The sequence below is a fragment of the Neltuma alba genome, unplaced genomic scaffold (assembly GCF_004799145.2).
Source record: "Neltuma alba isolate B1F8T4 unplaced genomic scaffold, ASM479914v2 tig00012305_pilon, whole genome shotgun sequence".
In the NCBI taxonomy this organism is placed as follows: domain Eukaryota; kingdom Viridiplantae; phylum Streptophyta; class Magnoliopsida; order Fabales; family Fabaceae; genus Neltuma; species Neltuma alba.
The window spans coordinates 66,048-84,890 of NW_021636817.1; the positions used below are offsets into that span (position 1 = coordinate 66,048).

Below are 18,843 nucleotides of genomic sequence, written 5' to 3' on the forward strand. Positions count from 1 at the left end.
ACAACACACACACGTTCATGTTTTGCCCTTTTTCATCTTGTCCATTTTGAAATGGCACAAATATCAAGCAAATAAGTATGTCAATTTATTTTTTTTCTAAAAATATAATTATTAACATGTAAAGAAAATTAAACTCATTAAAAGAGATATACTAACATATACTTGATTTACAAAATATGAATTAATATCCATTCAATGACATATGGATCAATCCACTTTAGCTCGTTCCCAACTCGGTTGGATCTAGGATAGGACCGGTTAGCACAACTTCACTTACTTATATATACCATTGATCCTATCTTAATTCATGTGCTATAGTTGAGGGGACATGAGAAGCATAAAAACTTAATGCATGTATTAATTTGATGTTAATATGAAATAGGGAGAAAAAATTGACGCTAATAAGTAAGAAACAAGGCAAGCAATGCAAGTCTTGCATTCTCAAGGTCTTTACTATTTTGAATCACTTTTTAGCAATCAAGAACACAATAATAAATTTGCAATCCAAGCAGAACAATCCACCATAATTCATTTTCAAGACAATCATAACACAATCAGTTCAAACCAAAACAAGCAAGACATAATAATATAAAAATTTCAATCCATGACATTAAAGATAAATCAAAACAACTAACCATGAGCCAACTACAAAGCAATTTAACTTTCCAAGAGATTTGAAATTGAAGCTGTTAATTGCTCTTCTGCAAAAAAAAAAACACCATAAAAAGAACAATTTGTTAGTGCCTTAGTGTTATAAAGTATTTAAACAAAACTGAAAAAATAAATTAAATAAAATAAAAAATAAAAAATACCAATATCAGTATCATTGAAGTTATCAATATCAAATCCCTTTACTTTTGATGTAGATGGAGATAACCAATTCTGTGCACAAATTAGTGCCTCAGCCATATTTGATGATAGGGAACTTCTGAATTCATTAATGACATGACCTCCCGTACTAAATGTAGATTCTGAAGATATAGTGGATACAGGCATGGCCAAGACATCACTTGCAATCAATGAAAGGATTTTGTATTTAGAACTATTCACTTTCCACCATGCCAAAATATCAAAGTTAGGATGAAGAACATCAACTAACTCAGCTTGAAAATACCTCTCCACTTCTGCATATTTATCTGTTTCAACTTCAACCTCGTTTTGGGCAACAAATAGTTGCAGTAGAGGCCTAGATTCCAACATTGCCATCTGAAGTTGACTTAAGCCAGCAGGTTCACTTGATGCTTGTGTCTGACTTTGATTTTGAGATTCAGATGTGTTTGTTTCATGCCCACTTAAATAGAAGTCATACAAACAATACAAGGCATTTGTGACTCTATTTGTCATGGCTTCACGTTGTGTAGAATCAGGGAACATCTCATGAAAAGCAAGCTTCAAAAACTTCATTTTATACCTAGGGTCAAGAACCATTGCTATTACCAACAAAGGATTGAGATTCTCCAACTTTCCCCAATACTTTTCATACTTAACTTTCATCCTCTTAGCCATATCAGACACCAGAAAATTAGGATTATTTGCCCTTGTATGCAGGATAACAAACACATCAGCTATATGTTGAAAGCATACATTTGAGGTAACATAAAGTGATCCTGAAAATTGCAAAGTGATGTCATAGAACACTTTTAAAAAGACAACAAATTCTTTAGCATCTTTCTAATTGGAAGCATCAGGAGGACCAATTAATGTTTTCTCCACAAAATAGTTTGTGTAATCATTATCCTCTTTCTCCATTCTTTCAAAGACGCTACTGAATTTAATAGCATTCTCCAACATGATGTAAGTTGAATTCCACCTAGTTGGACAATCCATGGTTAGGAGGCTCTTAGAGTCAACTTTCATTTTCTCAACAAGCTCTTTGAATTTAAGCAACCTTCTTGGAGAAGACCTCACATATTTAATGGCATTGCGAATGCCTTTAATAGATTTGTGCATGTCCTTCACACCATCACAAACAATTAAATTCAAAATATGTGCACAACACCTCAAGTGTAAGAAGTCCCCATTACATACCAAACCATTCCAATGGCTCAAAACATCTTTTAATTTTGCCACTGCATTATCATTTGAAGACGCATTATCAACTGTGATAGTAAACACTTTCTCAATGCCCCAAGCTAATAAACATTTCTCTATTTCTGATGCAATTGTATCACCCCTATGATTTTCAACTACACAAAAATTCAAGATTCTCTTTTGATATATCCATTCCTATCAATCCAGTGAGCAGTCAAGCACATAAAGTTAGAATTCTGACAAGAAGTCCATGTATCTGTAGTGAGGCAAACACGAACTTTGGTTCTTTTAAAATACATTTTCAACTTCCTCGCTTCTTCAAGATACAAACCCAAACAATCCCTAGTGACAGTCGCTCTTGATGGGACTTGAAAATGGGGTTCTATCCTAGTCATCATTTCTTTAAACCCATCACCTTCCACAACTCGAAAAGGCATTTCATCCAATATAACAAATAATGCAACCCCTTTTCTACATTCTTCTTGATTGAATACATGATGACTCAATGTTTTAGAAGAACCTAATTGAGAGCTTGACAACAAAGATTGTGTCTTCTTATTAATTCGGTTTGGATTTAAGACACACCTCTCTATATGTTTTTTTAATCCACTTGTCCCATATGAAGAGTGACAAGCAATTGTTGTTGGACAATACTTGCACTTTGCTCGAAGTTGCCCATTTGTCTGGCTTAAAGGAAGCTTGTCAAAATGATCCCAAACCGCAGATTTCTGTCTCTTTGCTCTCGGTTCATCTCCTTCCTCACCCTCAATACTTGTCAAACCAGTGTCTTTTTCCTTTTCATTAACAGGTGTTTCTATAGTTCTACTTTCATTTTCACTATAATCTTCTTGACTAGTTTGTGCATTCGACATCTTTAAAATAAATTAAACTTCTTTTCTGCATAAATAGAAAAAAAAAGCATAAATAATTTACAACTGAAATTGCTAACTAACTAATCAGTAATCAATATCCCCAGTTCGAATCCAATATATATCCTCACAACACAGACAACAATCTGACATCAAATACAATATATATCATTTAACTAAGCTCAATTCGGACCATGCATGGATGACACTTCCATTAAATGACAATATATCCTCAGTTCGAATTCAATATATATCCTCACAGTCACAGCCAGTCAAACCACACTTCACAGAATCACAGCAAAGTTGTCCGAAATTTTAAAAAAAAAAAAGCAGAGACAGTTACCTCGCAGATGAATTGAATTTCAGGGTGTGTTCAAACTTCACAGCAAAGGCACGACGCCACGGGCACACAGAGCTGGCGCAGGGAGAGACACGGCGAGAATTTTAATTCAGGGCGATGCAATTTTTCAATCAGCTCCAGGATTATGCAATCATGGGTAATTATACTTTTCAGTGATTGTCAATGGCAGAGAATCAGTGGAGACTCAAAGAAGAAGAGGCGGGAGAGTACTCACTGGCGTCAGAGTAGTGGGCAGTCGGGCACGCTAGCTCTTCGGTGGTCACTATCGTGTGCGAGAGTTGCGATTGCAGGAGTAACAGAGCGCCAGCCACGGGGAAGGAACGACGAGGAAGAGGCGTGCCTGAAGCCAGAGGCGCCGAAGCCGTCGAGGTCGCGGGAGAGTTCAGTACAGAGTAACGCTAGCGAGACGGTGGTCCGGATTCAACATCTAAATGTGGCTTTGGCTTTAGCTATCTCCTTGTGCGCGAGAGTCGGGAAATGAGTGAGCAGACCTTCGGTCGCAGAACGACGGAAGAGACGGATTTCAGCAGCTCTAATTTCTGAAGCCAGCGGAAGCAAAGACTTACAGACTAAGAGAATCGAGGACTTCTTTGGATCTCGTTCTGAAGAAAGAAAGATCGAGTGGTGAAATTCAGTGACGTAGCAGAGGGGCGAGAGCGGCAATGCAGCAAGATGAGGCGCGGCGATGGGCAGTATGAAGTGAACTGAACCTCTGAGTAAATTTGAGTATGAAGAAATTTAGGGCTCAAGTCAGGAGAGTCGAAGGGAGGACCGGATAAATTGAAAATTGTAATTTTTTTTTATAATATACCCCGGGACGGGATAGGGACGGGACGACCCCGTCCCGTGTCCCGTCCCGTACCGGGATACATTTTGTCCCGTCCCGTAAATTTTTTTGTCCCGTCCCGTCCCGTCCCAAAGTTACTGGGACTGGGACGGACCTACCGGGACGGGACAATTTGAACACCCCTAGTTTTGATTACATGAAACATTTATTTCCAGATTTATTGAATAAAAGTTCAATTCCTTTTCTCTGTGAAACCTGCCAACTTGCAAAACAAACACGAACTTCTTACCCCATACAACCCTATAAACCAACAGCACCCTTCACCTTGATACATAGTGATATCTGGGGACCTGCAAGAGTAAATCAACCTCTAATGCTAGGTGGTTTGTTACTTTTATTGATGACCACACACGAGTGACTTGGGTATACCTAATGAAAGAAAACTCAGAAATTTTCAGCATATTCAGAAGTTTCCACACATTCGTAAAAACTCAGTTCCAAAGAACAATCAAGATATTAAGAAGTGACAACGCAAGAGAGTACCTTAGCACAACCTTGAAGGAATTCCTTGATCAGCAAGGAATCCACCACCAAACCTCATGTACTTACACCCCACAACAAAATGGAGTAGCTGAACGGAAAAAACGACATCTCCTAGAAGTTACCCGAGCCATTATGATTGCCAGGAATGTTCGAAACCATTTTTTGGGAGAAGCTATTCTCACATCAACCTATCTCATCAATAGAATGCACACAAGAGTACTCAACTACCAAACTCCCATTCAAAAACTTCTTGAAACCTACCCAAATTCACCCCTGGTTTCAAACATTCCCTTGAAAGTATTTGGGTGTGTAGTGTACATACATCGAGATGATGGAAACAAACTTGATTCAAGAGCTCTAAAATGTATTTTTCTTGGGTACTCCCCTACCCAAAAAGGATATAAGTGTTATTGCCCTACAACAAGGAGAGTTTATGTCACTAAGAATGCTGTGTTTTCAGACAAGATGCCTACTATCCCAAATTGCCCATTCAAGGGGAGAATTATGACACAGAAGAATGGCTAACTTTGGGTACCCTTGTTCAAACAAGCCTAGACAACCACCCTGAACCAAACCTGGCCGTATCTGAAAACCTACATTCCTCTACTCAACCCGAACCTGAAAATCCAAACCCACAAGCCTCCTCTACTGAACAAAACGATCATGTGGAAAATGGTGTTGAGATGAGCGCAGGGATGGACCAGGAGTATAATGCTGAATCATATAATGAAGAAGAACAAGTCGATTCAGAAGAGCAGCAGAATAATAGAGTCTCTCACATTCCAAGGCATAACCAAGTCTCCAATCCAATGTTAGATTCTGAAGAACTTGGGTGGCCAATTGCTCTCAGAAAAGGGGTAAGATCCTGTACTCAGCATCCGATCAGTAAATTTGTTTCCTATGACAAATTATCTTCTAGAATGCAGACGTTTGTAGTAAACTTGTCCAGTGAAAGAGTACCCAAGACATTTCAAGAGGCTATGGGTAACTCTAATTGGAAACAGGCTATCAATGAAGAGTTGGAAGCATTGAAACAGAATGAAACGTGGAAAATCACTGATTTACCCTCAGGAAAGAAGACTGTGGGATGTCTGTTAGAATCAATCTCACCCAAGAGGGGGTGAATTGGGTGAGTTACAAAAATTTTAAAATTAAAACGAGACAGTATTGAAAACAAAGAGTCAGAGTCAGGAGAGATTTCACCGCAGAGGGAAGACACAAGATTTATACTGGTTCGGTCTTAACCACTTGACCTACGTCCAGTCCTCAGAACACTTCTGAGTATTTCACTATCTTCCAAGATCGACAGGGCTCTTGGTGCCTCGGTACAGTAATTGAATCGCTCAATCACTCCCCCTTACTCCCGTAAGGATACAAGCCCTCTCAAGAGTCCACACTCTTGAGTATCACTCAATAGTAATTAATGAAGAGTAGTTATCGACTCTCTTACAGAGTGAAATTAATGATGAACACTGATGCTCAGTAGTATTGAGGAAAACAGAGTATTGAATGCTAGGCTTAATAATCACAAGTGGTAGTTCCGCTATTCAATCCCTTCATTAATGCTTCTTCGCGCCTTTTATAGTTGAGATCGTTAAGTAGCCGTTAGACAGAAGAGCTTCTAGCCGTTGTGACTCCGTTTGCGTGTTTCGCCGGTTTCAACGGTTCCGTCATTAATGAGTCTGAGCTTCTGACACTGTAGGTTGCAGTTTACGTAATCCCGTTGAAGAGCCGTTGCAGTCTTTCTTAGTGATCTGCATATTTTAAACTTTGAACAAGTAAAAGATTTGCGGTGTATGCTTTGGTCATGAACTAAGAAGAAAAATGAATCAATTATACAATGATTCTAGATGAAATAATTTATCTGTAAAAAGATCAGAAAGAGATCCTGGACATGCTTAATCGAAGTGGTGATCGATTACTTGTTGATCGATTAGGTTATTGATAAACTGAGGGAAAGCTTTTGAATTAGTTCAACATGATTATCGATCAAGTGTTGGATCATTGATTTTAAGAATTATCATAGTAAACGGAAATCGTTCTATGATCGAACAAGTGATCGAGCACTTGTTGATCGAACAGATTATCGATAATTCAAATGTTACAGAAATGAAACTTCAGTCATTGATGATCGAACAACTTATCGATAAATGGATGATGGATAAGGTTATCGATAAACCATGAGTATGAATATATTCAGCGAAAGACACAGACTATCTGAAATGATCGAATAGGTGATCAATCAATGAATATTCGAACAAGTGATCGATAAAGTGAGAAAAGAAATTTAATCCTGTAAGGTAAAGAAACTGATTATCAATCACGTTTTGTGAAAACATGAGTTTCAGGAAATTGGATGATCGATCATATTATCGAAAAGTCAATGTTCGATTAGGTGATCGAAAAAATGGTTCAACATAAGTTAATGCGAAGATAGCAATCCTTAGACTCTTTATCGATCAAGTTATGTGAAAAGATATTATGCAGACAAGTTAAATTATCGATAATGTTATCGATAATTTGGTTGCAAAAAAACTAAATATGAGCAGATAAAAACATTGATTATTGATCATGTGATCGATAACTTTCTGATCGATAATGTTATCGATTCAGCAGTTATGATGGCTTCCTGCATCCAGAGAGTTAGAGCATATTGTTCGATTATGTGTTCGATAAATAAATGATCGAAAATATGATGGATAACAGAATTAATATACAGAACGAGTAGAGTGTTACCTCTTATCGAATTCGTTATTGATAACTGATTTATCGATCATGTGATCGATAAATGCACTTCAGATTTGGTTCTCTTTATCAGTAACTCGATTGTTTATTTGATGTTATCGATCAGGTGATCGATAATTAACCGTAACCTTGTGTGATTTCCATGTTAGCGATAATCGATCATTTTATCGATTAACCACTTATCGGATAGTTCTTCGATCAAAATACCTACTATAAAACTGATTTACACCTGAACAATTATCTGTAACCTTAGCAATAAACGTTTGATCGATCAGATGATCGATCAACATACTTAACTCAATTAATCTAACTTTGTTATCATCAAAACTATAATCCTAACAATGTCGGTGGGTTTTTACCATCAAGTACAATCCAGATGGAAGCATAAACAAATATAAAGCAAGACTTGTGGCCCGAGGATATACACAAACATATGGGGTTGACTATCAATAAACCTTTGCCCCGGTAGCAAAGCTCAACACCATTAAGGTTCTCTTATCAGTAGCAGCAAATTTAGACTGGCCACTTTATCAGTTAGATGTGAAAAATGCCTTTCTAAATGGAGATCTTAAAGAAGAAGTATATATGAAGATACCTGCTGGCCTCCAGAATTCAACAAATTGCTCAAAGGTCTGCAAACTCCAGAAATCATTATATGGACTAAAACAATCCCCTAGAGCTTGGTTCGGAAGATTCTCAGCAACAATGAAGAAGATGGGATACTCACAAGGGCAATCAGATCATACGCTCTTTGTCAAATCACTATCCTAATAGTGTATGTAGACGATATTGTGATTACAGGAAACGATGAAAGTGCCGTAAGAAAGTTAAAGAAATCATTGGCAGCTGAGTTCGAGATGAAAGATCTGGGACAGATGAGGTATTTCCTTGGGATGGAGATTAGTAGAATCAAACAGGGAATAAATGTTTCTCAGAGAAAGTACACACTAGATTTGTTGCAAGAGACAGGAATGCTTGGAGCTAAACCTGTAGAAACTCCTATGGAGACAGACTGCAATTTGGAATACAAGAAAGATAGTACACTGGTTGACACTGGAAGATACCAACAGTTGGTAGGAAAGCTTATTTATCTAGCTCATACACGACCAGATATAAGTTATGCTGTGGGAGTTGTAAGCCAGTTTATGAATCAACCGCAAGAACAGCATATGGAAGCGGTGTACAGAATTTTGAAATATTTGAAGATGAATCCAGGAAAAGGTTTATTCTTCAAGAAAGGAGAGTCCAGGGGGATAGAAATCTACACGGATGCTGATCATGGGCGGTCCTTACTAGATAGGAGGTCCACTACTGGATACATTACTTACTTATGGGGAAATCTGGTAACCTGGAGAAGCAAGAAACAACCAGTAGTTTCCAGAAGCAGTGCCGAGGCAGAACTAAGGGCACTGGCTCTTGGGGTCTGTGAAGGAATCTGGATAATTAGAGTTCTAAAAGAGCTGAGACTGATGCATATTGGGCCAATAAAACTCTGGAGTGACAGTAAATCAGCTATAGAAATGGCTCTAAATCCAGTGCACCATGATAGAACAAAACATGTCGAAATTGATAGACACTTTATAAGGGAAAAAATAGAAGGTGGTATCATTGATTTATCTCACATTCGAACCAAGAATCAAGTAGCAGATTTGTTTACTAAGCTGCTACCCAGAGACTCATTTGAAGTACATAGGAGCAAGCTGGGAATGATTGACATCTACTCACCAGCTTGAGGGGGAGTGTTGGAAGATAAAGCCCAAGCCCAATAAGCTGTGTTTCATCTATTTCTATCATTGTATTTTTAGTTTATTAGACAGATTGAGATTCTAGCCTGATTAGGATAGATTATGATAGATTCTTTTTATCATTTAGTCATTTATCTTTTACCGTAGCCTAGCCTTATATATTCTGTACCGCTCTACTTCAGAATCATTCAATAAAACAGAATTATTCTCGCCTAATTCTCACATTGTGATTCTACATTTCTACTCTGTGCTTTCTTCCTTCTGTAAGCTTCGATTACTTATGTTGTTGTTGCTATGTGGACTGGAAATCTGTGACTGTGGCTTCTGGGTGTCTTTCTTTCGTTTATCTTGTGACTGATTTGGTCATCAAGATGATTCAAGCACGTGAAATCTATATGCATTTTAATCATATTTGTGATTCTGTCTGAGCTACTAGAAATGGCTGAAAGTTTAAACGAAGAATTAGAGTTTTTTTCCCTTACTGTTGGAGAACAAGAAACAGAATTGGCAGAACAGTTAAGTAGCATTAGACTTGTCAAAACGGGGACTGGAATTGACCATTCGAAAAATGATTTGTCACTGCCATCAACCCCCATCTCATTTCCCTTTACCTTTTCAATTATTTCACTTCATCCACCTTAATTTCATTTCTTTTCTAAATGTATACTGTTGACATTGTTTTAAAACCACAAAAAGAAGGATTAAAATAGTTAAGGGCGGTTTAACTCTTGTTCCTTTTCCTTTTCCATATATAAGAAAAGGTCATCAACCAAACACTTCTCGTGACCCGGCTAACCCGATAGTTTATTCCAGCCCATTTATTAAATGGTTTCAATGTTTCATCGGGTCAAAGTTCATGAACTAGATCACACCCGAGTCAAAACTACAGGGACTTATTGCACTGAGTTAAAGTCCATGAGTTAGGTTACAAATGAGTTAAAAATATAATGACCAAAAGATTAATATTCCCATAAATAAATGTTCATGTGCCTCTATTTTTGTTTTTGTTTTCAAGCTGGCTGGACCTATTGATGAAGGGAACCACCTCTCCGTTTCAAATGAACTGTACCTCACAATTCACAAATGAGCTAAATTTTATCTCTCTTTCACCCACTTCCTTTTTTATCTTTTATTTTCATCAAACTAACTTTGATTGCCCTGAATATTTGGCAGGTTCTTGGAACACTAACATTGATAGTATTCTTGGTGAAAGGAGGTCTTTTTAAATACAAAATTGAGAAGTCAGTAAATTAAAATCATGGGCAAGGCTTCAAGGGATAAGAATAAGAGGGTATGATTGATATCTTTCTCTGATTCTGTCTCTTACTTTGTTGCTTCTCTATGTTCAGCTGGATGTTTTCCTCTTCTTTTTACAGGATATCTACTACTGGAAAGCAAAAGAAGGTTGGCATGCTCGAAGTTCCTTCAAACTTCTTCAAATAGATGAGGAATTCAACATATTTGAAGGTGCATGCCTTGTTGGTGAAATTCATAATAACCTGCCACAATAACTTTTTTTAGCTTGGTTTTCTTAACATTTTGGAGAAACAAATGAATTCATTGGCTTGATCAGAAGGATTGCCCTTTATTTTGTATTTGAGGTTGAGAATGTGATTAGTGTTAGACAGAATTAGAGATTAGGCACTTAACAGGCTTGAGTCCACACCTTTTACTAGAAAGCTTGGGCTTTAGCATCTTAAAATTATCTGGAAGGTTTAATGAGTTTTATAGTTCACAATTTAACAGCACAGCATGAACACACTTGTGTGCATGTGTATCTGTGCAGCTGTATCTATGTGCCCAAATTTCCTCTCTTGGCTTACAGTTACAATTTCTTTTGCAGCAGTGAAATGGGTGGTAGATTTATGCGCTGCCCCTGGTAGCTGGAGTTAGGTACTTGTGATTAGAAATATTATAATATTGAGTGTAAGAGTGATGTGGAATAATACAAAAGTAATGGTGGTAGCAATACACTTCTGGTTTTCCTTTTTTTTTCCCTTTATGCTAAAAGAACACTGTTGTTAGAGGGTAAACAAAGAATACAACCAAAAGAGCCAGATTTACTAGATCAGCATGCTAGTTTAAGGGACAAAGCATTGACTAATCTAAAACAAAAGATTTTCTGAATAATGTTTGACATTATTAAGAACGGGGATATTGAGATGGATGTATAGTCATGTAAGGAAAGATAAGTTTTGAAATGAAAATATTAGAGCAAGAGTAGGTGTGATGCCTATCGAAGAGAAAATGGTTGAACACTATTTGAGGTGGTTTGGGTATTTGCAGAGAAAGCCATTGGAGAGAAGGGTAGATCACACAGTTTGGAGTTGTACAAAAAAAGGCAAAGAAAGACCAAAGAGAACCCTCAATGAGGTCATTAAACGAGACCTTCTAATCAATAACGTATCTAAAGACTTGGTTGTTGATAGAGTACAATAGCATCGTTTAATCTATATAGCCAACCCCACCTAGTGAGATAAGGCTTATTGTGTTTGTTGTTTATTATTAAGAATGGGAAACACAATCTACTTTGGAAATGAATATAAGTTATTGGTGCTAGAACATTGATGGAAGAATCTTGAGTTATGCTTGTGCATTTTCGAGACTCATATGGGTTTCATCTTAATCGTTGGATGATCCCTAGTTCCTTTATTCAGGTTTTGAGTCGTAAACTGTATTTCCCAGAATAACTTGCACCTGATACAAATTAAATTCACTTTCTCATAAAGTTCTTTGCTTTCTTCCGGATTTCCTTGATTTTAAGGTCTTTGTCTTTCAATTTAGAAATATGAATTAATGCAAGTTAGATTGCGATCAAGAACTTTCTTGTTTGGCTAGTTTTGGTTATATAAACTAGCGCTTAAAAAGCATTTCATTTTCCCTTTGATGAGCTTTCACATGATAGTATGACTATTAATCTTTGCTTTTGATTGTTGAATATTGATACATTGTGTATTTATGTATATTTCTTCATAAGCTATGTATAATTATTTTTCCTTTGCCTAAAAACTTAAATAATTTAAAATGAAGTCACAAAGTGGTTGTTTTTCTTACAATGTTAGCAGCCATTGGATTAAGTTTTCATGAACAATTAGCTATTATGCAAATTTGATGTTTTGATAGTGATCATTGAAAACTCATTGACCACTTTGGAAGTTTTTAAATTGTGGACTGACATTGTTTATCACGAAATTTATCTTTAAAAACATCTGTCGCTTATATTTTGATTGTCATTCATGTCATTCTGTCAAGACCATAAATTTCCTGATACACTGTGATATGCAGGGATGATGATCTTCCTCTTATAGTTGCTATCGATCTATAGCCAATGGCTCCAATTGAAGGTGTTATTCAGGTGCAGGGTGATATAACTAATGCCCGTGCAGCTGAAGTGGTATGTACGGCACTACTATCTCAAATCTTCCATTTATGCCTTTAATTTTAGTAGGAAGACTTGTTAATAATCACCAATCTGTATTGAGAAGTTAATGTTTTGCTTATCCTTTTTCCTGTTAGATACAAATGATTTTCTTTTAGGGGTGGGTGCATAATGCATAATACCAAAGATATTATGCTTATGAGTCTGTTTGGGTTAGGATCCATTATTGAAGGATATGTTCAGACTATGAATTCATATGTCTAAATCATTTGTCTGCTATTGTATATTTCTATCATAAAATTATATAGTCGTTGCTACTGGTTTGTTTAAATGTCAACGGCATACTTGCAACTCCCTTTTGCTGTTCTTTTTTTCTTGGAGATAAGAAAATCTGATGTTGGAAATGCAGTAAAGAAACAGAAGATAGCTATCAGATTGAAAAAAAGTCACTGCAATCCTGTGCAAAATGTAATTATGTACATTGTTGTAGCTTTTTGGTATGATGACACAGGGTTATATGGATTTAGCCTAGTCTTTAAATGATCCTTTTATCTCGTTTTCATCCTCTAGGAACTAGTTGGAACTTAAAAGTATAGAACTTACTGTTTCAATGCTGCTTTTTGCCGACCAACATGATTTTCTTCAATTGGCTATATACCAAAGTATGATCAAGTGTCATTTGTCTTGTTTTCTTCAGGTCATTAGACATTTTGATAGTTGCAAGGCTGACCTGGTTGTGGGTGATGGTGCTCCTGACGGTAAAGGGCGTTCATGATTGTAACTTCATAATGTTTGGATGTATGATGTGTATAGTTATGTTCATGCTAAGAAACTAAGATTTGTTCCATATTTTCGTCTAGTCACAGGTCTTCATGACATGGATGAATTTGTTCAGACTCAATTGATACTAGCAGTAAGTACCCAACGATTGTTGTAAACTTTTTTAATGTTATTTGCCCCCTACCCCTACCCCTACCCTCCTAATTTTTGGTCTGCTGTCTTGATATGTATGACCTTCCAGTCAAAGGATCCAAACACTTATATCCCTTGTGTTAAGAACTGTAACCAAAAAAAAAAAAACACACGAAACTAATCTATAGTCCAGCTTGTCAGTATTATAAGGTTTTGTCCAAGGATAGCACTTGCAGCCAAAGACCCTCAAAATAGAGTAATCTGGCAGTTTGCCGTACAATTTCTCATGTGGAGTGCATCCATTTAAGGGTTGAGAAGGTAATTTGTTCATGAGAAACATGATAGAGGTGAAGGTATGCGGCCAGTAATAGAGTGATAACAGCAATTAGTGTAAGTCCTATTTCAACAATTTATCTGTCTTCTTTCTACCAAACCATTTTGTTCGGATGTGTGAGGACAGGACAGCCGATGATGCATGCCAGACTCAGTAAGATACTAAGAAAAAACTTGAAATTCACCACCATTTTTAGATTGAAATTATTGTGTCTTAGTTTGAAACTGCACCTCAACCTCGTTCTTAAAATTTTTGAATGCTTGTGGTGCTTTGGATTTGCATTTTAACAGATACATCCATACAAAGTGACTATGAGCATCGATAAATGCAATATAGTGGCCATAGCCAGAAGATAAAATTGGAGCTGAACTGCATAAATCAGCCATTATAAGTTGGAAAGGTTTATTGTATTCTGTGGTGAAAGATTGCAACTTGTGACTCTTTCCTAATTGACAGGCTTAACAACAGACCAATTGCAATCTTTAGAGGCCACTACCTTATTCTACTATAAAACTTTTTTATTAGTTTCAATAGATGGGTGGCCAAGTATATGATGCCACAGAATCAAAACATCAAAACTAGAAACAGAATAGCAACTGTTACTATATGAAGGGAAACCTGCTTGCTGATGAGATTGTTGCTTTCCAGTATATTTGTACATACCACGGGTCTTAGTACCATGCGCCAAAGTCATTCGTGTTTGTAGGTCCTTAGCCACATAATCATTGGGAAAAAATTCAACTAAAACCTGTTTTTCTCGTGAATTGAGCTACAGACATTAGATTCTTTTTCATAGCAGGTACAAGAAGCATATTATGCAGATGTAAAGTCTTATGAGTAGATAAACTAGTGTGCCCAAATTTAGAGATAGGTAAGGGTTGACCATTACCTTCTTCCACTGGTCTGGATCCATCAAACACTTGTTGAAGTGGAGCAGTTGTATGAGCAACATGCTAAGTGGCTCTCGAATCAAAATACCATGCATCATCATCATTTGTGGCAGCAAGATTATCGAGATAAACTTGAGCATCAGTAGGCTGAATAGGAGTTGAAATAGGCGTAGCTTGATTGGCTGTAGCATCTAGTGTAGTAGATCCTGTTGAAGTCTGAGCGTTGTTCAACTGTGGACTTGTGCCAGAGATCTGATGAGATGAAGACTGAACATAACCATGACCCTGAGTTGCACATATTCTCCCACAGATTTGCTCACCAAAATATGAAATAGTATTATACGCACTTGGAGTAGGTCCAGTAGGAAGATTATTATTAAAATTATAATCATACCAAAAATAGCACCTATCACCAGTATGGCCCACTTTCACGTAGATCTGATAAGTTCACCAATTAAAAGTAAGACTTTGACCTCTACCTCGACCAAAAGGTGCTGTGAGACGTGGCAAAGGTCGCTGAAACAGAGTAGCACCACCACGACCCCTGTCAGACAACAAATCATAAGTGGTATTATAGACTTGTTTTGAAGATTTGAAAGATCCTTGATAATTAGGACTGGCATAGTTAGCTTGCGCTGACATCGTTTGGATGAACGCTTTCTCATGAGTCTCAGCATCGATGGGCATTGTATGGACTTTAGAAATTGAGAAACGACCATGAGCACTATTAATCACAGCAATCATAGATTCATATTTCATAGTCAAGCCATTCGGTTCGTAAGAAATTTAATCAGTCTTAGCAACTCAGTGCCTTAACATAGCCAAGTGGTCACAGATTGATCTAGCTGTGGCTAGAAAATCACGCATCGATAGTTCTTTTCTTTGATTAGATAACTGATTTCAGTAGGAGAGGATTTTTGCATCATATTTGAATGAGTAGATTTGTTCAAGACGAGACCAGATTTGTACGGCCATATTGAAAGCAACGAGCTCAGGTAACACTGACCCACTAATAGAGGAGAGTAACCAGACGGCTAGTGACAAATCTTGTACTTCATACTCCTCAAAGACTGGATTCACAATGGTCTGACCCGATTCGGTTTGAACTAGAGCTGGTGGAGGGCGAGTGGATCCATCAAGAAATCCTAGCAATCGATGTTGTTTGGCCATTAATTGAACTTGTTGTTTCCATATCAAATAGCTATGATCGTCAAGTTTAACAATGATCATCTTGTTCATAAGAAGGCGAGGAACATTATTCACTAACTGATCATCGCGAGCTGAGCTAACACCGGTAGAGCTAGACATTGCCAAAACAAGAAGAACGAGAGAAGACACCAAACAACTGGAAAAATATAGAGAGATGAAGGATTGGAATTTTTGTCGGCAATTGCACGACTCTGGTACCATGCAGAAATGTATACTTAGGTGGAAGAAGTCAGAAAGAAATGATACTGATCATCTTCTCATTCAATAATCTTGTGTTTACACTTAGCATTAGACTGTTTTGTACTTCAGTCTAGTAGCAAAATCTGTTGAGCAATCTAACTGACTTACGAAGCACACTAAGGACTGGGCCTAGAGCCCAACACAGTCACGTCCATTACATTAATAATGGCACTCAATTTCCATTGCGTCTTGACTCTTCTCTGTATAGGAGATGAAAGCATTTTTTATGATGACTATTATGGAGCCATTAGAGGTTACGCGTGCTATCAAATAAAAAAGCGGATAAAGATGCATTCAACACCATGTTCTTAATTAATTGAATAATTTAAAATACTTAATTTGTCCTATCATGAATTTTCGGCTTGGAACCTTAAAATAAGATTGAATTAAATAAGTTACTAAGTCTAGTTTATCAAAAGTCTTGGAAATTCTATGAAAAGATAAAATGACTTCCAAGAACTAAATTACAAATTAAAGATATTTTTAGAGTTAAAGTATAAACATTTGTAGAACTCATAAGTGAATTACAAGGCCAAGATGAAACAAGCATAAAACTTTTTAAGGCCTTGAGAAGATTTAGAGAGAATTGTACCCATGATAAGCTATTTTAAGGCCTCAAGAAGATTTAGAGAGGATTGTACCCATGGTAAGCTAAGTTAGGACGAAAATGCGTAAGAGGAATTTCAAGCAAAAAGCACAATTATGAAAAATATGCCTAAATTTTTTTTGAAAAATCATAAAATTCTCATAAAGTACAATAGAGGTCTTCAAGGTATTTTTGAGGCCCCCCAAAAGCTATTAAAAACGGAAACACCTAAAAAAAAACACTTAATGGTTTGAAAAGTCTCATCTCAGGATAATTTTAAGAGATTATAACTTTTAAAATTATGCAAAGGTCCTAGAAAATTGGTAAAAAAAAAAATAACATATTGTTATTTTGGGAATTTAGAGTGTTTATGAAGAGATTTATGTTTAGAAAGTTGAGTATATAATTTTAAAGTAGAATCTCTTTAATGAGAATAACGATTTTTTTGGGGAAGAATTACATTAATTTTATTGGTTAGATACTGCCCAAGAAATTAATTATGGAAATTGATTCCAATTAGTTTAAAGTATATATTTAGTCTTTTAATTTTATACAAGTTTTCAGTTTAGCCTCTTACCTTTAAAAAATATACTTTTAATCCTTTAACTTTAAAACTATTAGTCTTAAATGAAGAATTTTTATGGCAATTATAATTGTTTTAAAAAATTAAGATTAATATGTTAGTATTTGAAAATATTTTATTAACATTTAAGATCCCAATATCATCATTTTTTGTTAATAGTTTTGATATTAAAGGACTAAAAAATACAACAACAAGAAGTTTTATCTTACTAGGTGAGATCGGCTATATAAATTGCATGACATTATTATTCTCTATCGATAATTGAGTCTTTAGATATGTTATTGATTAGGTCTGGGAGGTTACATTCAATAACCTTATCGAGTATTCTTCTTGGTCTTCCTCTACTCTTTTATAAAGTATTAAAAATATGATTTTTAAAATTTAAAAATTAAAATAAAATCTTACATAAAATCAAAAGATTAAAATTATATTTTAGCCTTTCAATTATATCTAAAAATGGTCAAAAATTCCTAGCATAAGTTTAAAAATTCAAATAAATCAAACCCAAGCCCAATTAAAGAGCTGAAGGGCGAGGCTGGACATTTGGACTAGAGGATCAATTATCTAAAATTATTTGGGCCAAATTAAACAGCTGAAAAGGCCTGGTTGAGATTAATGGATTTCAAATCTTATTAAATATAGTTAAGAATATTGCTTTAGCCATATATATGGTTGGAAACAAGGCGCGCCTATGACCTAGCTTGTATTTGGTTTGGCCTGGCCTGTTTTTAAAAAGAAACATGTTCAAGCCGGTTTGAAGCCCTGTTAAGGCTTTCTGAGAAGCTTGTTAAGCTTATTAGACTGGACTCGGCCTGTTATAAATTTATAATTATAATATATGAAAAAATTAATTAATGGTACTATTATTAGTGTGCTCTTTTAATTTATTTTTTAATTTTAATATATAGTTAATAGCTTAATGCTTCTTTAGATTTTAAAATTTAGTTGACAAGTGAAGATAAATATATAACTTAAAATAATAATATCAATAAATAATGTGATCTTTAAATTTTAAAAATATAAATAAAATAGGAAAGAAAAATTTTGTTCCTAGAATGATAAATTAATTAACTTATATATTATAGTACCCTCTTTATTCATTGTAAAATTAATAATTTTCTCTTTATTTATTTGCTTGTTTTTAATTTCCATTTTGTACTTAAAGGTAGTCTTATTTCAAATTTTACCATGCAATTACAACTAGTTTTTAATAATATCTTTGTAAATTGTAATTAAGATTTAAAATAGTACTTATGACGCTAAAATTTAAATAAAAGACATGACTGAAAAATTAATTATTATGTATGCTTTTTTTAATCTTAGCTTTTTTTTTAAAAAAAATATGACTATGTAATTTGAATTTTTTTAAAAAAAAATAGAAGCTTTTTAACAAGCTTCAGATCAGGCTCAGATTGAAGAATAAACTTGTAACAAGTCATAGATTTGGTAGTCTCACTAGAAAGGAGAGAGAGGAGAAACGTGAGGGGAGAAGGAGGAAGAGAGAAAACGAGAGGTAAAGAGAAAAAAAGAAAGTAAAGGAAGTGTTTCAAGTTAAATATCTACCTTGAAATAAACTTTTTCTCCCTAATAAAGTCTTTGTATGGTGTCTTTGGTTTGAGGGGATGGAAA

General features: G+C 35.7%; 1 protein-coding gene across 1 annotated transcript; it reads left to right on the top strand.

Annotated features, from left to right (window-relative positions):
• The first annotated feature begins 10,339 nt into the window (after nt 1-10,339).
• Nucleotides 10,340-10,974, top strand: LOC114725923 (putative tRNA (cytidine(32)/guanosine(34)-2'-O)-methyltransferase). Its single transcript, XM_028912484.1, has 3 exons — nt 10,340-10,372; nt 10,458-10,548; nt 10,925-10,974. The coding sequence occupies exons 1-3, from the start codon at nt 10,340-10,342 to the stop codon at nt 10,972-10,974; spliced, it is 174 nt and encodes a 57-aa protein (XP_028768317.1).
• Nucleotides 10,975-18,843: the final 7,869 nt, after the last annotated feature.